The sequence below is a fragment of the Populus trichocarpa genome, chromosome 12 (assembly GCF_000002775.5).
Source record: "Populus trichocarpa isolate Nisqually-1 chromosome 12, P.trichocarpa_v4.1, whole genome shotgun sequence".
Taxonomy (NCBI): domain Eukaryota; kingdom Viridiplantae; phylum Streptophyta; class Magnoliopsida; order Malpighiales; family Salicaceae; genus Populus; species Populus trichocarpa.
In genome coordinates, this window is record NC_037296.2 from 3,285,127 (window position 1) to 3,307,405 (window position 22,279).

General features: G+C 32.3%; 4 protein-coding genes across 4 annotated transcripts; 2 read left to right on the plus strand and 2 right to left on the minus strand.

Moving 5' to 3' along the window:
• Positions 1-409: 409 nt before the first annotated feature.
• Positions 410-4,194, plus strand: LOC7485198 (uncharacterized). Its single transcript, XM_024582832.2, has 2 exons — positions 410-2,256; positions 3,770-4,194. The coding sequence occupies exon 1, from the start codon at positions 554-556 to the stop codon at positions 2,246-2,248; it is 1,695 nt and encodes a 564-aa protein (XP_024438600.1). The 5' UTR covers positions 410-553; the 3' UTR covers positions 2,249-2,256; positions 3,770-4,194.
• Positions 4,195-4,761: 567 nt separating this feature from the next.
• LOC7485197 (uncharacterized) lies at positions 4,762-9,103 on the minus strand. Its single transcript, XM_052445736.1, has 3 exons — positions 8,529-9,103; positions 8,234-8,364; positions 4,762-5,949 (listed from the first exon to the last, which is right to left on the minus strand). Exons 1-3 carry the CDS (start codon positions 8,670-8,672, stop codon positions 5,145-5,147), a joined length of 1,080 nt encoding a protein of 359 aa, XP_052301696.1. The 5' UTR covers positions 8,673-9,103; the 3' UTR covers positions 4,762-5,144.
• A 5,696-nt stretch (positions 9,104-14,799) lies between these two features.
• On the minus strand, positions 14,800-18,045 carry LOC7454037 (E3 ubiquitin-protein ligase RING1). The gene is made up of 2 exons (XM_024582570.2): positions 16,901-18,045; positions 14,800-15,075 (listed from the first exon to the last, which is right to left on the minus strand). Exon 1 carries the CDS (start codon positions 17,958-17,960, stop codon positions 16,914-16,916), a length of 1,047 nt encoding a protein of 348 aa, XP_024438338.1. The 5' UTR covers positions 17,961-18,045; the 3' UTR covers positions 14,800-15,075; positions 16,901-16,913.
• Positions 18,046-21,248: 3,203 nt separating this feature from the next.
• On the plus strand, positions 21,249-21,835 carry LOC7454036 (protein BOLA1, chloroplastic). The gene has a single exon (XM_002318305.4). The coding sequence runs from the start codon at positions 21,336-21,338 to the stop codon at positions 21,657-21,659; it is 324 nt and encodes a 107-aa protein (XP_002318341.4). The 5' UTR covers positions 21,249-21,335; the 3' UTR covers positions 21,660-21,835.
• The last annotated feature ends 444 nt before the right edge of the window (positions 21,836-22,279 follow it).

Sequence of the window (22,279 nt, forward strand, 5' to 3'; positions counted from 1 at the left end):
TACTAGTTCTGAGAATTTTATTTTTAAAAAAATTATTTTTTATTTAATTATTCAAGTTATAAATTTTATAGGTATAAAAATTAATATCATTAAAAAAAAAAAGGGACTGCTCTACCCTTCTTAGTAATAGATTATTTTGAAGCTTAATGCTATGGAAATAGGATTTGAGCCCGTAATCATTCTAACACTGTAATAAGATATACTTTAAAAGTAGAATTTGAGCTCATAATTATTTACAAGTAGTGCAAGGAAAATAAACTTTAATATCTCAATAATAATAATAATATATACGGGACCCGTTAGAGAATAAACTTCAGGGACGTAATTGAGATCACCTATACAGTTGGGTGACTAATATGAAATATTTCAAAAATTAAACTAACTTGTAACAAGAGAAAACTCCATATTCCCTAAAACTACCCCTAGGGTTTTCACTCTTCGTCAGTTGTCACGTATCAGGAAAAAGGGAAAACATCGTCGGCATATACATACATCTTACCTCTCTCAAATTCCTTAAAAAAACCCTTGTTTCTTCTCTCACCAATCAAGAAAAATGGAGGAGGAACTCCACATCCAAGCTCAAACGTCGAAAGCCCTAATAAAACAACTAGCATCAAGCGACACAAAAACCCGAAACAAGTCCTTAAAGATTCTCTTAAACAAATGGTTACCTTCACAACCTCAAATCTCTGAAGAAACTATGAAGAAAATATGGAAGGGGCTGTTTTACTGTATGTGGCATGCTGACAAGTCTTTAGCTCAGAACCAACTAATCAACAAATTGAGTTCTTTACTTACTGTTATTGAAGTTGAATCTGTTTGTTTTAGTTATTTCTCTGTTTTTTTAGTTACTATGAGAAGGGAATGGTCTGGTATTGATGGGTTGAGGTTAGATAAGTTTTATCTTTTGATTAGGAGATTTGTGAATTCTTTTTTTGGTTTCTTGAAAAAGAAGGGGTGGGGTTTGGATGTTGTGGAAAGGTTTATGAGGGTTTTTGTGGAAAAAGGATTTTTAGCTGATGATAATTTTTTAGGGAACGGTGTTAATTATCATGTTGTTTCGGTTTTTGTTGAGGAATTGAAGGGTTTTTTGCCGGTGAAGGAGGCGGCTTTGGAGGTGATTTTTGGGAATTTTGTGGGTGTAATGGGGAAGGTGAGTGATAAGGTTTTGCTGGGGAAGATTAAGAGTAATGTGTTTGATCTGTTGTTGCGGATGGGGAAGGAATTGTTGGAGGTGAAGATTAAGGGGGATGACGTTGGGGACAATGATGAGGTGGTGATTTTGGGTTCAATTGCTTTGGTAATGGGGTTCTCCAAGAGGTTTTATGAGTTGGGTTCTTCAGTCGAGTGTTGTCAAGGGAATAGGAAAGTGGTTTTGGGGTTACATGAAGTGTTTTTGAAGTTAGAGAAGGATTTCGTGGCCTCAGGGATCAAGATTGCACTTCCAGAGAGTAATGGTGACGAGGATGAAGAGGAGGTGCCAGCTTTGGTTCCTATTGATAGTGGTATGGGAGTGGAAGGTTTGAATGGTGACGTTGCTAATGGGCCTGGTAGCAAGAAATTGAAGAAAAGCAAAAAGGCAAAGGAGTCGGATGGCAATAGCAAAAAGGCTAAGAAGAAGAAAAGGAATGTCATTTCCGGTTCCCACAGTGAGAGTGATTCTATGGCTGATGAGAATGGTTATGAGGATTTACCAAATGGGGAGAATTCAAGCAAAGAAAAGACTGTGGATGATAATTTGGTAAGGTTTGATGAATCTGCCATAGCAAATCTTCAGAGGCAATTTGAGAAAGTTGCCGCAGAAGTGGGCATAGATGAGGGTGTCACTAGTGTCTGTGATTTTCCTAAAGTCACTGGCAACGGTAATCTTTCCAAAAAGAGAAAGAGAGCGAAGAGGGTGGAATTGAAGCAATCTGAAAATCAAGAATCGAACGGCCAAGAAGATGATGAAGCTGGCACAAGCACAATGGCAAAGAGCACTGAGAAGAGTGCAAAAAAAGTCCGGTTTTCTATGAAAAACAACTTGATCTGGAAGCCCAGCACTCCTTTACCACCACAAAGTTTGAGAATACCGCCTTCTGTGACCCCTAGAGGAAGTGCACTTAAAAAAGGGATACCTCCGGGTCCAGTTAGGGAGATGCCTGCAAAGAAAAATATGAAACAAAGAGCGAAATCCATGAAGAAAGTAATCAAAGGCATTTCCCCTGCCACTAAGCGCGTAAAGAAGTTAAAATCACTTGCCGTCTAGATTTCAAGGTTCGTGGTCCTGTCTAGGATTTCCTCAATGCTTGATCATAACATCTCGTGCACTTAAAGATTTGACATTTCAGTAGTGTGTTTCCTAGTCTAATTTAAGTCTGATGAGTGTTTATTTCTTCATCTAGTGAAACTCAGATGCACCAGGTTAATTCCATATGCTTTTATCTAATAATCAATCATTAACTTAAGCTGGGAATTTTAGCCTTTTCCTCTTTGGATTGTATTTTTTTCGCTTTTCTCTGAATTTCTAGAATGTTTTGGCTACTTTCTTTGAGAATTGAGTTCTGTATGAAAGGGTTGTGTCCTATTTAGAGTATGGACTAAGTCTTCCTTGATTGTCATATTTGATTTTTCTTGATTTTTTGTCTATGAATGAGATCCAAGGGCTGCAGCACCAGAGAAGTATGGATATAATTGAGAGAGGCTATCAGTGTATTTATGTATTGGTTGTGCATTTAATCATATAACGTGTACAAGGCAGGACTATGATGGCTGCACCTCTTGTGCTAATATTTTATTAAGGCCTAATCATTGTTAAGAGAATAGTAGTAAGAATCTCCGGTTCTTATTGTGTTTGCACTCTAGCATTGAATTTTGGTTGTCTTGGATTATTGTCCTCATTATTTTTTATCCTAGATATATTGATCTTAATTCCCGTATGTTGACTTGATTATATGTTACTTTTTCCCTTTGTATTTTGTTATGCTTCGTCTACATACCCTGAAATCTTGCTAGCAGTTGCAGATTTTATTCACAAGGAGCCATTAAATTATCTCACTAGACCACAGATTATCTATGAACCCCAGTTTCCTCCTTTTAGTCCTTGTGAATGGAAGACTCGATTTCAACCAGTTTCTACCAATTGCCTACAAGTTAGAAACAGGAAGCTATTAAGATATATATATATGGTTATGTAAGTGGCAAACTCGAGCAATATAGCTGTAATGACTGATTGGTTCCAACTTCTAATGTCCTGAGAGTGACTTATTTATGCCATGGTTATGTTCTTTGGAGGCATCCCTTGCCTTCTTGGAGCCTTGCATCAAATCAAGATCAGTATCAGTGGCTGTTGTGTATTTTGATTTTTAGGATATGGATGCCAAACAAACTAGCCTCGCTACTCTTATTATGGATGGTGATCCTCAGAATGCTGTTTTACTAGCTTCCATCATAAGTATTATCCTTGCAAATTTTGCGTCTAGGAGAATCCCCCTCTCCTTTGGGTCATGGAACTAGGTTTTCTTTTGTTGCAACATCAAAATTCTAGCCCAACTGTTTTACCCCCTTGTTCTGGACTTCATGGTAACTCTTCTTTTTTACATCATCTGATTTTCTACTTGCTAGGGAATTCTTCCTGTTGCCATTATTTTTATTCTTCCACAGAAAATGTACCTTTTGTTTAGCATAACTAAAAGAAAGAAATAAGCAAAACAAAGGTTGCTTCTGGTATGATAGTATTGCTTTATGGATGGATGCAGATGAGTCATGATGTCTAGTTATTTGATTTCAGGATGGACGTTTGGAAGGCTCGTGAGATAATTTGAAGACTACAAGTCATTCGTCTGAAGCACCTGATGATGTGCAAGCGGAGGGGAGCTGTGAAGATGTGCAGTGTTGGAAAATGCGTAGTTGGAAATGGTGTACCATACTTTCGACATGCTCTGTTATTTCCCTGTTCGAATGCTGTACTGGTCACTTTGCTCTGCAGTCCTCGTACTCCTATTTGCTTTGAAAAAATGGATCTTCTCTTGATTGTTTTGTTTTGTGATGCAAATACAGGAAATATCTTTGGAATTTTAGGCCATTTTGTGCCACCGTCACTGTGACATGGTTCTCATTTGCCAATGGGCGATATTCTTTTTGGACTAACCTGTGGATGTTTGTGGCGACTTAAACTTTATTCAAGCCAAAAATGGCGAATTATTATCTGATTAATGATCCATCTTCTGAAAATAATGCATTCATGAATAATAAATACCACACAAGATGTTATTTATATTGCTGATAAGCTTAAATGCAACTACAAAATCTGGACTCTGGAGTCGTATTATGCAATTTTGTGGTTGTTCAATTGCATCAGCCAACTTTTGGAATCCAGAACATGGAAATTCATTACTGCGGGTATTTTATTCTGTTTTCAAAATTGGAGAAGTTGCCGGAATTTCAAATTTTGTCAACTATTAAGCTCTCAATGGTGAATTCCAGGGTGCCGTGACCATCATTCCTTTCGTTCTTCAATCCATGTTTGATGTTGATGGCCGTGGCACGATAAGGCATCGCCTCTAATTATCATAAACCTAAGTCTCTTTTTTAATTTGGTACGCTCGTATAGCCTTTGTTGGCTGCTAAACACCCAGTGAGTCCATGACCATGAACCACATAGGTCCCAAGTGGAATCCATTTTAAGGTTTTGATTCTAACCAAAAGACTAAATTCAGCTCAAAATGATGCTTCTCAACTTTTAGAAACACAAGACAAAGAAAACAGAAAAAAGGCTGCCTCTCGAAGAAGTCAAAATACATTAAATGACCAACTGAGTATAACATGAAACAATGGGGACAAATGCACTTCCAATGAATAAGCAAGACAAATGGCTTCATATACAAATATTATACGACAGTTAAGAATATGATCTAGATTCGAGCAACCCATTACAAATCCAAAATGGAAACCGTAAAAAAGGAATTCCTTTTACCTTCTCCTTTGGAGCTCTTCTCAAGGAAAACACAGGATTGTATTTCTTTAACCTTTGTTTTCTTGGCCTTACTCCTATTTCGACAGCACTTTGTAGCTATACGTGACATGTAGCTGGTGGCAATGATATCATTCCCAATATGTTGAAGTACAGAAACAAATCAATTCTATGAGATTGCAGTGGACTTCTGCTAATCAAGAGCAGCTTTGCTCCTGCGTCCAGATATTGGCTTTGGTAGGCCATCGAATATTGGTATACTGATGGCTGCAGTTGAGAGAGCCTGTAAATCAGGTTTCAAACTCCACTTTGAAGTTGGCCAAACAGAAGAGGAATAACTGTTCTCCTGGTCCTGCAGGCTTGGCGTGCTTGATGATTTACGAACTCCATCAGACACGTCAGCAATTATCGAATCTCCCAAGCCCACTGGCATAGCATTCAACCATCCTGGCTCTGATTCAGCACCCAGTGATGTTCTGCTTGCTGATTTTGGTCTCATGGATAGACCTTTTCCTGTTACAGGTGAAAAAGCACGACTTCCACCATTGTTCTCTTCTTTCAACAGCTTTTCTGTTGTGCCAGATCTAGGATCAGCATCAGCTTTCTGGCGTCTTCTAACAAACTTCTCATTGGATTTCTCACCCTCCCCTTCTCTAGCTTCTGACAGAGGATTGTATTCTGCTGCCAAACCATTCTCAGACAAGAAATCGTCAGCCAAATTTATAGATCTGTGATTGCTATAAGATGGGCCAGATACTGGTGTAGCTCTATGCAGCAGCCCCTCATTTAAGTAATCCAAGCTTCCTCTTCTGTAAACAGCCATCTCCATACCTTCAGCTGAATCCTTGCGTTTTGAAGATTTGAGACCGTAGAAATTCTGTAAAGTGCTCATAGCTGGAGAAACCTTCTGTTGAGGTGATTTTAGGCTTAAAGACTCGAGTGTTTCCAACACATTCGAGTGGCGTGGCCAAGGTGGTGTCATGTCAACGTCATTTCCTCTGCAAAGAAGTTAGAGCCTTGTTACTCAATGCAAATCTGATGTCTTTGCATATTTAGATATTGGGAATTATGGGATCACCAAAAGCAAAGAATTGTAAAGAAAATCTATAATCTAAAACAATAAGTCATTTATCCTACCTTAACCTAGTTTTTTGTGAACTAATTCATATTTCTGCAGATGTCTCCAAAAACTACTGAATTGATAGTAGTTCCACAAAATAAAAAAATAAAAATTTATCAATGGTAGTAGAAGAAAGCAAAGTACTATTGTAGGGGGGGGGGGAAGAACAGAATGGAACATCAGTAATCTACTATGCCTTTCAGCTCGTTATAATAGGAGTTGATATTCCACGCAAAGGCTTGCTTGATTATCTAGCATTAGAGTGTAGCAACACCACGAAGGGAATGTGGCAGCAAACAAGTTTTATTACAATGAGAATATAGCTAATGCAGATATTTAAGAACAACAGAGGCTGAAACAAATCCAGAAATTTAGTTATCTGGCTATCTGGCATCGTGAAGATTAGGATAATGCTGTTCTTTCAATATGTACTGAATGCAAATGAATTGAGAGAAATTGATTTTAGCATGGTATGTCCAACAGAAATCCCACTTGCTACAAGAGAAGCACAAATTAGTAGACATCCCAGATGACAAATCAAAACAACAAAAATATAGTAGAGAAAAAACTATCATGCCAGGCTGTATCTTCCCAGGCAAGGAACTTGCATTAAGTTACAGATTAAAAACCTGGGAAGAAGGAACCTGCATTAAGTTACAGATGAGAGACCCTACCAAGTCAAAATGACCAGTGACTCCAAACACCACAGCCACTAATTTTAAAGAAAATTAAAATAACAAACACATTGGAGATGCCACAGTTCTTTTCTTTTCTTTTCTTTGTAAAGAACAAAATAATACAAGTAAAAAACAAGTGAAAGTAAGGAGGGAGGCGAGGGAAAGATTGTAGAGGAAAAGGAAAACAAGAAGAAAGAACAAAGAATGAGGTTAACCTCCCAATACTTATCAAGAACAATTGAAGTAGCCCCTAAAGCTCTCTGGAGATAGTCTCTTAGCCAAAAGACACCCTCCCCATTTTAATATTTAAGGCTCCCCCAGGAACTATGTGTGTTAGTGCCAAAGACATGTCAAGTGACCGGGGGGGGGGGGGGGGGGGGGGGGGGGCAAGAACAGCGTCTGATGCTGTTCGATGAGAATGTGTCTCAAACCTTCATGTCCCAAATCCTTAGAGAGCATTCTAACAAGCCATCTGATTTCAAAAACTCATTTGACCTCTAACACAAAAGGGCAGAGCTTCACAGTGTCAGGTTCAGTAGCTAAATTATGGTGGGGAACTTATCATGGATCTTGTTCTTCATGTTGATGAATACCTCAATAACAAGTAAAACATGTAATGCAAACTATGAAGGAGAAACTGAAGTCGGACCCTTGTTCCTCAATCCTACAATCTTGTCCAATCAAAGCTCAAAACAATTAACTAGACCAGAGCAGCAATTCCATAAGGTTCCTTCCTTTTATTTTTTTCGTTGTCCACTTTCACGCAAGGTTCCAATTAACAAATACAATGGTGAAAGAGAAAATCACATCCGGTACCATCAAAAGTAATAAGAATATCCCCACCTATTTCAAAATATTTTTTTTCTCTTCCACCTTTTGATCTCTCCTCAATGTGTCTATCTCTCTCTATGGAGTAACTACTACTAGTTACTCCAGTAGTAATATAAAATTTCTTGTCCTCGGTAAGAGAAAAACATTGGCAGAACTCTTATTGCTTCCACATTACACCAGTCTATAAAAGTTTTTTATATGGACAAATTAAAAACTTGCCCCATATAAGACCCTTCCAATCTTTTTCAACACTGTTTGAAAGGCAAAATGCACAGCAGATCAACATTTAAAACAATCAGAATTCACAAAAACAGAATAAGTTGTGCAGCAGAAAATGGATGGTGAAAAGGGATTGACTTTAACGATGGGAGCTGATCGAGTCTGGTAATCCAGTGAAGAGAAGATACTTCAAATGACAACTCAGCAGAGTTATAAACATTGGAAGGGAAACTATCATTGTCAATCTAAGTCTAACAACTAATGTTATATTAAGGTAGAATACAAATTTATAGGCAAGATATAGATAAAGATGGCCGAAACATGGCATCGAAAACTCAGGAGCAAGGACTATATCACAACAAGTGCAGAATCCAAATAGAAAAGGTAGATGATACAATTAAAAGCTAATATTAGAGTATAGCAGGCAATTATTACCCTGGAGAAGCAGAACCGTTAGACAAAATGGGAGAAGGTGGATGTCTTCCTGGTAATGGTATAAGCAAAGTCTTCAAAGCAAACATTTGAAGATCTGTAGATAACCCATTTAACCTTTTGACGTCGGCCACCTAAAAATCATATGACAACAAACACTCTAAGACAATTTATCTAAAACCCATATCATAAGAACACACAATAAGCAGTTCCCATCAAGAAAATCATCAAGAAATCAAACAGATCATCAAAATAAAACAGGAAAAAAACCCAAATTCAAGAACAGAGAAACACCTACCTCAACACCATATTTGATGGCAACACCAGCAAGAGTGTCCCTCTTAGAAACTTGATGTTCTATGTAATTCTTACCAGTGCTGCTATTACTGTCACCGCTTCCTCCTCCGTTACTAATAGCAATATTACTATTTGAAGGAGACATTTTATTTGGGTTTCTTTCTCTCAACTCACAGATCAGTTGCTACCCTTTTTTTTCTTCCAAGGATGGAAAGAAAGGGGAAAGAAAAAGAAACCCAATTCGTTTCAACAGTGGAATTAAGGCTTAGATCATATAAAAAATAAAGATTTGGGAAGAGTGTGTATAAACAAATATATTAAGAAAATAAAAAATAATAATAATAAAGGGGGTTTGATAAACGGAGACTGAAAATGGAATCCAATTAGATTCTCTTACCAGTAACAATCATCATGGGATTCTGCTTTTGCTGTTCTCTAGTTTTGACCATGTAAGAATAATGTACAAACTATTCTTGCTAATTTGATTTTATTTTATTTGGAAAAAAGTATTAAAGAAAGAGGTAGAGGAAAAGTCGGTGCCCAAAACTTCAGATGTTCGGCAAAGGATACAGAGAAGTAAAGGAGACAACTGTGCTTTGCTTAAATAAGGTCCGTAGTAATATTTTATTAATTATTTTTAGATTTATTTAAGAGAATAGTAGAAAAAATATTAATGAAAATATTTTTATTATTTTTATTTTTGATGAGTTATGAATTTTATTTTTTTATTTTTTTTAATATAAATTTAAAAAATAATTAATAAAATAACATTAATTACTAGAATTGAATGTAATTTTATAGTTTTTAAACTTGTCTATGTGGTCAACCCGGTTTAAAGCTCATGTTATTGGTTTTGATCGAATCATCAAGTCATCCCGGATCGATTTATGTTTTTTTTGTAAACAAAATGATATTATTTTTGTTAAAAAAATAAATAGTCAATGAATTATAACCGAATTATTCAGGTTTTTGTTTTTTTAAAAAAAAAAAAATTTTATTTGATTTTGACTTGTTGAGTTATGCCAAATTTTAAAACTATAATACTTTTTTAAATCTAATTTTTTAATTAAAAAATGAAAATTTGATGTATATACATAATTCAAAGTAAAAATATTAATAATAATAATGTCACGTTTTTTTCCCAAGCAAATGTGAAGACATATCAGTGATGCAAGCTTATTACTCGTTACTTGCATTGATCCGGGGGGTGTCACCATAAAAAACGTGGAAAATCAATAAGCAGACGTTTGGAGAGCTCAGAGCTGTCTGAAAACATCTTCGGCGGCTTACTATTAATAGTTTTTTTCCTTTTGAGTGAGTTAGTTGTTATAGTTGTGGTTTAAAAAGAAATAAGTTTTAAAAAAATATGGTTAGCTGTGGTTAGTTGAATTTAGATATATGTTTAATAAAAATTGTAGTTGAAGTTTATGTATAGAAAAAAAAAACATGTATAAAATGTTTGGTGGTGTGTGATTGCGATTGTTTTTTAAAGTGTTTTTTATTTGGAAATGCATCAAAATAATATTTTTTATTTTAAAAAAATTATTATTGATATCAGCGCATCAAAATGATCTAAAAACACAAAAAATATATCAATTTGAAGCAAAGAAAAAAAATAAATAAAATTTAAATTTTTTTAAAAGCGCTTTTTAAATGCAAAAACAAACAGGGTTTTACAAAACCCACTTAAAAAAACATGTAAAAACAGTTGCACAAAAACTCCGTTTCAAACTCAATTTTTTATTGGATCCTGCAGTACAAAACACAGTTTGGTTTGTTACCAAACATCTTATTGCGTTTGTTTTACTGCAAAGGCAAAAGCTGATAAAAAACAAACGCAACCTTAGTTTTCCTACTTGCCCGCGCCTTTGATAAAAAAATAATCTAATATTAAAAAGAAATGTGCATGTAAAGAAAAAATTTAATCACGAAACTCGAATTTTATTTTTTTACTTGGGTTCAAGTTAAAGAAAAGCGTAAATAACAATATCTTGAATTGATTTAATTTAATTGAGATTAACTTGTAAATTTGAATTATAAATTTAATTTAGTTTAATAATTTTATTTTTAAAATTATTTTTTATTTAATTATATAATAATAATACAAAAATTATAAAAAAAACAATTGAATAAAATTTAAAAAATAGGTTATATAAAAATAATATTTGCTAATACTATAAAAAATATTTTAATTTTATTTGAAAATAAAGTAAAACAAGTGGTATTTAATAATAATATATCTAATATATTTTAAATTAATTAATTTTAAATGATATTTCCTGCCATATTATAAATGACCATATAGTTTCTCATGTTTTTCATTCCAATCTTCTATTTTTAAATTTCACCCTTTCTTGAAAACATAAAAAAAAAGTAGTCATTAATTTAACCCTAAAAAAATGCAATCAAAGAGAGAGAGAATTTTATTGACAAAAAAAAAACAGAGTAAAATAACACTACAGACAACACTATGATCTGTAGTGAAATATAAGAAAGTTAACAATAAAAATTGCTAGACGCCACACCTTTTAGTTTCTTTTTGTAATGTAAATGAATGATTAGTCTTGCTAGCTCAATTTCTCTTCGACAAATTGATCCCATTCATGAAGATTTAAAAAGATAATGAGTGCATAGAAAAGAAAAACATGAACAGGAAGAGTGAAAATTGAGGATGTTCCTTTAGTGTATAATGCCCTTTTTTTCAAGGAAAAACAAATATAGTTTTATCATGTACATGAACATGCAAGAACTTGAAAATAAATAAAAAGTGATTTCACCATTAAATTTCAATGGATGTTTAATAATGGATGATATTGAAACTACAACAGTGATTTTTAATATTTTTAAATATAAGAAAAGGAGTGAAAAGTAAATCAACAATGTATTTTTTATAATTATTAAATAAAATAAATTCTAGAAAGTTTCCCGTTACAATGTGTGCGCGGTGTATTATTCATTTTTTAAATACATTCATCTCAAAAATATCAAATTACATGTTTTTATTTTTATTTTTATCAGAACTTGCATTTATGATTTTGATAAGTTGTTGTTTTAAAAAATAATTATTATGATGAAATAGGATGTAAAATTAAAAAATCATTAATTAGATAAAGGGTTTTTAACTAAATGAAAATTTTATTTATTTATTATTATTATTATTTCAAATTATCTATAGTTTTTTTTGTTGATTCTATTGTTTAAGATTTTTTTCAAGTTAATAATCTATGAAAAAAAACTATTGGTAAAAATATGTTATTTGAAAAACATGGAATTATACTAGAACTTCCTTTGTCAATGGAGGTGAAATAATTACTTTACGTAGAAGAAGCAATTTTATTGTTATATAATTAAATAATATTTTTTTAAAAAAACTTAATACTTGTGCAATCAAATATCTTAATATTTATTTTTATCTTAATTTATTGGGTTAGTATTTGATTAACATAAAAGTTTTTTCAATATTTATCGATATATATAATTCTTAATTTATTTTATTTATTATATGTACTATCCTTTTAATTTTCAATTAAATTTATTTTTAATGACATAAAGGTGCATTGTTAACACCTGCTTCTTTTTTTCTTTTTCTTTTTTGTATTGATTAAGAAATTTGAGTCTGACACGCGGGGGACCACAAGATATCATTTCTTCTTCCTTTTTTTTTTTTTTTTGTTCTTTTAAATTTTAATAACGTAAATAAGAAATTCTCTCATGCAGATCTAGTGTGGAGCGACCACCGACAAAACGATGCATCCCAGCCGTTAAAAGCACCATGGTGGCCCCCCACCTCTTCTGATCATAAAGTGACAACTGCGATTTTTTTTCAATATTATAAATGGTCCCCACATTTTTAATTTCTTTCTTTCGTGAGAAAAAATATTCATTGCATAATAGGAGGATCGAACACGTGTTATTTGTTGAAGCGACAAGCTTACACAAAAATAGTCAATGATCAACCTCGAGGGATTACAGCTAATTCCTACTTTTCGTGAGAGCAAAAAAGTCAATCGCTACAAATAACTGCTGACATGTCACTTCATCTATCTATCTATCGTTTATTGATGGTTTGTTATTGCAGTAATTTTTTTTAATGATTTTGGTATAAAAAAATTAATTTTAGAAAAAATGTAATTAAAGTTTCAAATTTTTTTTTAGTAAAACAAATTATATTGGTGAAATAAATATTTTTAAATTTACAATTAAAATAAAATACAGATTGGATCAAACTATAATATCAAATTATCTTATTATAAAATTTAAAGGTATTTAAGAATATGATAAGAGTGTTTTTTAAAATGATTTCAGTTTATAAATATATTAAAATAATATTTTTTTTTATTTTAAAAAAATTATTTTTGATATTATCTTATTGAAATAAAAAAATATTAAAAACATATTAATTTAAAATAAAATTTTTTTTTTAAAACATAAAAAAAATAAACTCTATTTATTTATTTTTGATAAAAAACGTGACATTCACACTTTATCCTTACATGAAAATACTGCAGACCTAAACATTGACTAGAGATGGCGATAGAGGTTGACAAAAACCAAAATTACAGTCAAGTGCGGCACCCTGCCTCCCATCGCGCCATCTTCCACTGATCAGCTTGCTTCTGAAGTTTAAAGGCATCATTACTTGCAGTTATAATTATTTCTGTATTAAAATGCGTGTTAAAAGGTTTTTTTTTAATATATTAAAATAATATATTTTTTTATTTTAAAATTTTAATTTTAATAATAATGTAAAAAATATAAAAAATTAATTAATTTAAAACACAAAAAAAAATTTCAAAATCTTTCAAAACACGGTTTGACTGCACCCTAAAGAGTTCCTCAAGGAGAGATTGAATTGTGATTTACTTCAAATTTAGAGTTAGTAATTTGTAGTTGATTCCAATTCTTTATTCTAGTCAGCTTTGATGATGCTTTCTTAGAAAACTACTTTGCTTTGACAGGGGTATTTATGTCCTAAACAATACCTTTCCTTGCAACTTCAATTTACTTGATGATACTTGTATCTCTCAAGCTCCCTTCTCTGTTACAATCCATTCCAGACTAAAATTACTTCAAACCAAGACCCAATATTTCTTCTTCTTTTTTTAAAAAAATAAAAAAAGACATGAACAATGCAATTTTTCTCTTTTATATCTACAACCATATTTTAACAACGTAAAAGATTAAAATTATTATTTTTATATTTAATTAGCGTTATAATTTTAATTTTTATTATAAATATTCTTATGAGTTAATATTATAAACCTTTCATGAAAATTTATAATTTAAATGAAATAGAATTGGTATTCTACAGTTAGATTATAACAAATATAAAATATTAAAATGACCAATATAAATTATAATTTTATTTTTTAAGAAAACAGTTATAATCTTGATGTAATTTGTTTTTTCATGAAAAAGTTCTTCATTCTCAACAAATGAACCCGTTTTTTTAATTTTCTATTGAACAAAGAAAATAAAAAAAAATATTGAATAGAAAAAATATCTTTTTATTAGTGAATAGATCCTAGATGCTTCCATACATGTAGGTATTTGTGGTGATGCTATTCCAGTGTTTGTTTTTTCATTTAAAAAACATTTTTGAATTTTTTTTGTTTCAATTTCTTTTTATAATTTTAAATTATTTTGATAAATTGATATTAAAAATATTATTTTGATATATTTTTAAATTAAAAATTCTTTAAAAAAACAAATATTTTAACAATAAAAACAATACTAAAGTAAATAACTGCAGATTGCGAATTCCGGAGTAGAGAAACCGAGCTGAAAAACATATAAGAAAAAAAGAAAAAATTTGCTTGCATTCAATGCCCACTGCTTTGGCCACAAAGAGCTAAAAAGGAGATCGTCGAGTCCGAAGACAAATATTTACACAACTTGACAAAATTAAACCTAGAATACTATCATTTAGTTATTGTGTCCAAATCAAAAGGATGAAAAATAATAGATAAATTCATTCAAAAACTATTATTATTTTATGTCTTCCTCTTCATCTTTTTAATTAAATATATCTTTATCTTTTCAGAAAATATTCTTTATGTCCTGGAACCCTAACATTTCCACTAAACAAAAGCAATGTAAGAGAACATATTTCTTGACAAAATTAAAAGAAATCATGCTTGCTCACGATCACTCCACCTGCTATTATGACATTCAACTTCAATCCATCCATCGAAGATGTCTGGGCTGGTTCGATATTTCACTCAAAAGGATTATACACGCACTTAAAACTGCTTAAAAACACATTACAATAGTTTTTGGGAATTTAACATGCATATATATATATAACAGAAGCAGCTAAAAAGATGTATTTCAGGGGTCTAAATGGTGCTCAGACATAAAAAGAATTTTACAGAACAAAGCAAGAAATGTGGCACATAAATTTTTCATAAGATAATGCAACTGGAAACAATTCTGAAAAAATGAACATTTAAATAGGATTGTTATGCATGAACCATTGGAATTGCACCTGTTCACTAATCGTATGTAAATTCTTTCTATGTTCAACAATCCTTGCAGATGCGTCATCCCTGCCAAAAAGAGGAGAGAATAAATAACTATGCATGCTGAAATTACTGCATCACATGCTTAGTCATGAAACAGGTAAAATCGTGTGCATAAAGAAAATATTGCATGAATATATTATATGCAGTTCCAATCATGGAAAAAATTCACCAAAGAAAAATCCTACCCCACCCCTCTTTTGGTCGTGAAGTCTTCAAAACCGAAGAATGTTGGGGATGTGAGAAGACTGACTTGGCTTGATTAGAAGAAAACAAGGGTATACAAGCTATAATTTTGGCAAGAAAACTATGGTGAAATAATTTCACCGATGAATTGATTATTCATTAAACTGGATAGTTGCATGCACAAAAGCATTGAAATACCACAGCCTAGTAGGCAGATATGCTACCGAGTGATGCTTCATTCATTGAAGCAAAAAGAGACAAAAAACTTTGAACTGGCAAGAAGAAATGGACAACTAATGTACATTGTTTTCTAGCTGCATCACACAATTTATTTTGGGAAGACAAAGGGGTTAGAAGAATGGAGAGGAGATCTAGATGAAGGTCTTATAGGACGTGCAGTCGCCAGTTAGTATAAAATCTTAACTAAAAAGCTACCGTTGAGATCAAACAGATGGCATCAAGCTAATCCACATTCATTAGCATCCATTAATCAGACAAACACACGCAATTTCAAAGGTATTCAACTTCAAATTCCATATTCAGAAACCATCCATTAAGGACAACAAAGGCAGGACATTGTATTTATCCAATCTAGCTTTGTTCTAACAAGGCCCCCCCAACTATATAACTAACAAGGGCCCCCAAGTATGTAACATATAGCACTAGCATAATTGAGATTTCTAGATCATTAACCATCCAAGATATAAATTCTATCCAAATTGCTTTAAGGAGTCTGCACTTGCGTGCTACTTTTGTAAACATAGCTTATGGATTTCTCACAGGTTGTTGGTCAATCATGGTCCTCTCAACAGGATACAGTAATAATATATATATATATATATTCTAGACATTGAAATGAATGAATATATACATATAAGAAAACTGAAAGTACACGCCCAAGCTCTCGAAGCTCCAAGTCAAATACACTGCAATGATACAAAACTCTTCAGCCAATCCAAAATCTGGAGTATTAGCATCCTATTCCTATTATACATTCGACTTCAACAGGTAAGCAAGGATGTACTCTGCATGCACCCTAGTGCCTTTCATGCGTAATGTTCATGGGAAAAAATGATAATCCTGCTAGCAACCAAGAGCTCCCATGAAACCAGATCCAGAAGCATACAATTAAGTGTGGTGCTCATATCAATCATGCCATATTTCAATGCCAGATATCTATAATTCTCATCTTGACATTTTGTAAACAGATTGAAAAGAGAACAATGCATAAAAACAATACACAGGAACCATACACCACAGCAACCACGCCAATAAACCATGATAATAGTAAAAACGTTGTGTATGCAAACATCATAACTTCAAAATCCTATTTTTATGTAAAAACTCTTTAATCATATAGACAAAAGAATTCTCATCTCCGATAAACAAAATAATGTGGCTCTAGAGATACTCTGCCATTCACATTTGCATCACAATCAACAAAGTAGATAAAACTCCCAACTCAAAGTTGTGTCATCAATTCATTGCCAGCCATCAAGATCACAAACGTTCAATTGAAAAAAAAAGAAGGTAAAAACAAGAAGACCAAGCTATTATTGACAAGCATTAACAGAAACAGCCACTTATCACTAAATGAAAACAAAAGAAACAAAAACAATAAGAAAATATGCAAGCAAAGAAGTTGTATGGTTACAAGATACAGTACCCAGCAACATTAATCAATCAAGATCCTCTTCTCTAGTCTCGGATCCAAAGTTGGTATTCCCTCTCGAATCCTCATCATTGTTGTTCCCACTCCCACTATTGCTAGCCCCCGCTGATGATCCAACCGACCTACCACTACCACTACCACTACTAAAAGGCCACTGAAAAGCAATCCTAAACCTCCTGTCTCTTGGAGTCTGTGCGTTACCATCACTATTATCACCATCACTAAAAGACCCACCACCACTATTCCCACCACCCGCATTCTGATAACCACCATCATTCCCATTCCCTTTCCTCTGCTCATAATCAGGATCATCAGTAGGCAACTCATACCGACAAACCGGACACGAATTATGCAATTCAAGCCAAGGTGTAATACAATCCTTATGATAGATATGCTTACAAGGGATTTGTTTCGCTTCCTCCCCTAGCTCAAAACTATCCTTACAAACCGCACACTGTGAAGAATCCGACTCCAATAATTCCTTCGTTACCTTAATATCAGGGAGATTCTCCACCGCAGACTTTGATGCCGGCGGAGTTCCATACCTATTAGGATCATTCTCCGCAAGCTGTTGGATCAGTTGCTCTAACCCTGGTCCGATAAAATAATCTCCGAGATTCGCCGGAAGACGAAATCCTGTGGTGTCCATTCCACCCATACCAGAATTATTTTCAATCACAAACTGAATGTTTGCTCCGCCGGCTCTCATGGTTTGGAGGTAATTTTGAAGGAACGCGAAAGGATTGAAGCCGTCGGGATCTTGAAAAAGCGGCGACGCGGAAGAAGAGTTTGTTGTTGTTGAGTTGTTTGATGATCGAGGAGTGGGGGCCATGCCACCGAAGATGGAGGCGAATTCGTCGAGTAAGATGGCGGGGCCGAGACCAGAATCGACAGGGTTAGAGCTAGGGTTTGGAGATTCACATTCTTCGAGGAAACCTTCCTGACAGTTAGGACATGAGAGATCGGAGGTTGGTGACGGAGTTATTGTTACGGTTCGGTCGCACTGGTAACAGAAGTAGAGTTGCGGGACGCCGACGCCGCCGGTGGAAGACATGACTATTTTTATTGAAGGATTAAAATGGGATTTTCTGATTTTTGAATTTTTGTGAGTAAGCTTTTTGAAGGGAGAGATTTTTTCGTGAATTTATAGGTGCTTAGATAGAGAAAACAACGATGACGTATTGCATACATTTTATTTTCCATGTAAATTATGACTTTTAGTCCCTTTTTTTTTACAAATAATTACTCTCTTTTTTAAAAGACCATTTATCTAGGTTTCAAAAAAAAAACAATTTCCAATATTTATATTTTTGAAATTTGTTAATAACTTATTTTTCTATGAATTTTCAATTACTTAAATATTGAGTCGTTTTAAAATTAATAATTTATATAGGTAATTTAAGTATATAAAAATAATAAAAAAATATCATTTGTTTAAAAAATAATTCATGACAAGCAGCCTTCCTAAAAAAAATACTTTATTTGTTTTCCAAACTTTTGAATGTTTTTTCCTGAATGGTTGATGGGTGACAAAAAGTCACATCAACTTGGAAGTTGGAAGTCAACTTATTTTGAAATTGAATTTCAGTAATTTAATTTCTGTTATAGTCATAATTTTTAAAAGTTTGGTTGAATAAATTATTTTATCTAAAATTATTTTTTTTATAATTTTTATTTATCTAAGTTTGGTTGAATTAAACCTACATAAACCAAGCTGAATTTAATAATTATAGTTAGACTTGTAAAATATCGAGGATAAATCCTGTAGAAAAAGAAAATCAGAAATTGAAATTAGGAAATCCTTTCCTTCCATTAGCGATTTAGCGTCATTGTTAGCATGTTTGAAATTAAAGAAAGTAAAACTTAGTGGTTCAATATTCGCAAAAATAGTAGAATTTAATTTTTAAAATCTCACTTCATATCCTTAATTGAGTTTTTTTTTTAAATGTCATTTAAAAAAAAAATTGTTTATAGATTAAATTACACAATTTGTTCATGCAGTAGTTAGGATCTCCAAAATATCGAGTAAGCATATAATTTCTTTTATAGTTTATTCTCTTTATATTGAAAAAAAACTATAAAATTTTATTAATGTTAAATAGTAAAACTATTTTCTTCAAATAGAAAGACTAGGAAAACCTGGTAATAATAAATAGAAATAGAAAAAAAAACTTTTAAATTGAAAAATAAAATTAATTAAGAAAATTATTTATTTTTTTCAAAAAGCTTATGCACCAATCTCTCTAGTTTAAAATGAACTTGCCCTCAAATTCAACTAGATTCTTCTTAGTTGAAAAAAATATTATTTAGAAAATATCTAATACAACGTTATTCAAGTAGAATCTACCTAGTAAAAAAAACAATAATTTGTTTATATGTCGAATGCTCCATCATGAGTTTCTAACATTTTTGTAAGTATTTTATTGTAAATTCTTAACATCTTTATGTATCTCATTTCATTATGGATCCTTAATACCTTAATGCAAGGCACCTCGTAATAGTTTTCATCACCAGGATTTTCAATAAAAATCATATCAATTACTTATTAGGAATCGGTAAATTTTGATGCTAATTGGCACAGCCAGAAATAAAGGATAATAATATTTGTTATAAGTTAGAATTCTAAAAAAACATGAACACTATAAATATAGGAAGACATTCAAAATATATAATCACTATTCATTCAAGTTTTACTTATCGAAAGGCTATCATGACCCTTTATACAAAAAAAAAAAACTCTATAAATACTAAATAAAAAAATAAAAAAAATTCTCTTCAAATAAAAAACTAGAAAAGACCAATAATATTGAATAGAAAAATAAAATAAAATCTTAACCTAAAAAGAATAAATAAAAAAAAAATATTTATTTTTCTAAAAAAAAACTTGTGCATCAATATCCTAATGTTTTGGAACAAGGTTAAAAAATAATGGTGAATTATTACAGAAATAATTATTATAGAGATAATTTTTAAGGGTGTATGAATTGATTTTTAAGCATTTTTTATGTATTAATATATTAAATTGTTAAATGTTAGTCAAGGGAGAGAAAAATAATTAAATTATAGTAATGATTAGTGAGAAATAATTAAGAATTACCTGGTGTGGACTCAAGACAGAAATAAAAAGAGATGAGAGGAAAAAAAAAATTGATTTGGAGGTTCAAGAAAGAGTGTGGATAATCATTAACCTCATTTAAAAGTTTACCCTAAACCACTAAAAAATTATATCAAACTAACTTCAAGTATAAGATTTAGATTCCATTAACCAGCTACCAAACAAAACCTAAAATTAATTTATTATATGAGTCTATTTATTTTGTGAGCCATGTCACTCCTTTTATTTTGTGAAACAAAATATTATCTATGCATATAATAAAAATGGGGGACAAAATTATACAAAGACTCACCAACCCATTCTTCTTTCCTTTCTCTCTCTTTTTTTGCTTGGTTTCCTTGATTGATTTATTCATTTCTTCACTCTAGACCTTAATATTTTCATATTCTTTAATTCTAGTCCCTTGGCTCTTAATTTTTAGAAAAATAAAAAGTTCAAATAATATCTTGTAAAATCGAGTATTGATCTGATGCCAAGATATTTTTTTGATATTATGATAATTAATTTTAAAAAAGTTAAAATAAATTATCAATTAAAAATATCAACAAACATATGATGTGAGAACTAAATTAAAACAAAAAAAAAATAATCAAAGAAAAAAAACAAGAGGATCAAGCCCAAAACACAATTTTTTTTTATAAAACATTGTAAATTACCATTATAATTCATAATGTTTATAGGTGCAGGAAAATAATGTTGTCCCCCACACCTTTTTATTGTTATGTAGTTTTATATAATTTTTAATACTGATTTTATTGAGAAAAATATATCAAATCAAAACAAGATAACAAAGTTCTCCATCCCACATGACTCGAGCCATTGGTGATAACGATAGATATTGCAAACAAAATCCTTTGATCCCATTTGCTATTGTAGTTGTTAAACTTGATTTAGTTTAAAAGATTGATTTGACGATCTCAAGATGCAAATTGAATTTTATTATAAATTATTTTTTAAATTAACAGTTAAACCCGAATGATCCAATAGATTAAATAATGACCTAACCAAAACTCAGATCAAACCGATCCGGTCACAACCAAAAATAAAAAAAATAATAATATCACTTTAAATAAAAATAATAAATCCCAGCTAATCCAGTAATTGTATACCCTGAGTTATAAGCTGAGTACAACTATACTTGTAAAAATTATTAAACGGGCCTGTGGGCTCAGTCATGTTGTCTGGGTAAAAGTCGGGCCTAAACCCTTAACTCAAAGAAGATTTTCGTGGCTCTTCCTTGCTGTAATCTACAGTCTCACAAAATTCTTTTCTTTTGTTCTTCACGTCTTCTCCATTGATCGATAAAATTCCGAAATGGGTTCGCGAGGAGTAGCAAACATGATACTGTCAAGAGCAAGCAGGATGAAAGCAAAATTACAATCATCACTAGAAGCAAGTCTTTTGGAAATCGAAGACGTATCACACCAGCACGCAGGCCATGCTGCCATGAAAGGCAATACTGCAGGGGAAACTCATTTCAATGTCAAGATTGTGTCTCCCAAATTTGACGGGCTTAATCTAGTGAAGCGTCACCGCTTGGTTTATGATGCACTCTCGGAAGAGTTGCAGTCTGGGTTGCATGCTCTCTCCATAGTTGCCAAGACTCCACAAGAAGAAGGAGCAGCTGCAAAAAAGTGATCCAAGTGAGGTTCAAAGAAACTGAGGTTCTGGGCTACTCTTGTTCTTGGGTTTTGTGTGTTTTTAATTGCTGTAAGTCTTTTTGAATGTCCTGTTGTAATTGGGCACTTCGATTTTTTTTTGTTTTGTCTTGTCAGAAGGAATTGAATGAATTGATTGGAGCTCTGATTTTTGAAGTGGATGGGATATTAGGGGTGTGATGTTTTAAGGAATTCTTGATCTGAAAAATAGAATCTTCTGGTTTTTTGTCAAGAAAATTTACAGAACATTGAATTTGAATTTGTTGCATTGGGAGACTTGTTACAATTCGTTTCCTTCATGCTTGGTCTCAGCACTGAGGTCTTGCCCACGTGATCCTTAAACCAAAAGACAATTTATATGCACAATATTATAATTTTGTTAATGCTAAAGTCTTGGAATTCTCTTCCTAACAACTCATTACACTGTTGTCCTTCTGCGTTGTCTGGAGTCCATGAGATTGCCAATATAGCACTTTTGCTTTTAAGCCTTCCCATATAGATGATTACCTCTTTATGCAGCTTGCATTATGGGAATGGAATGGTTCTTTTCAATTGCGCACTGTTGAACTCGATACTTGATAGTTACATAGCCATTAGAAT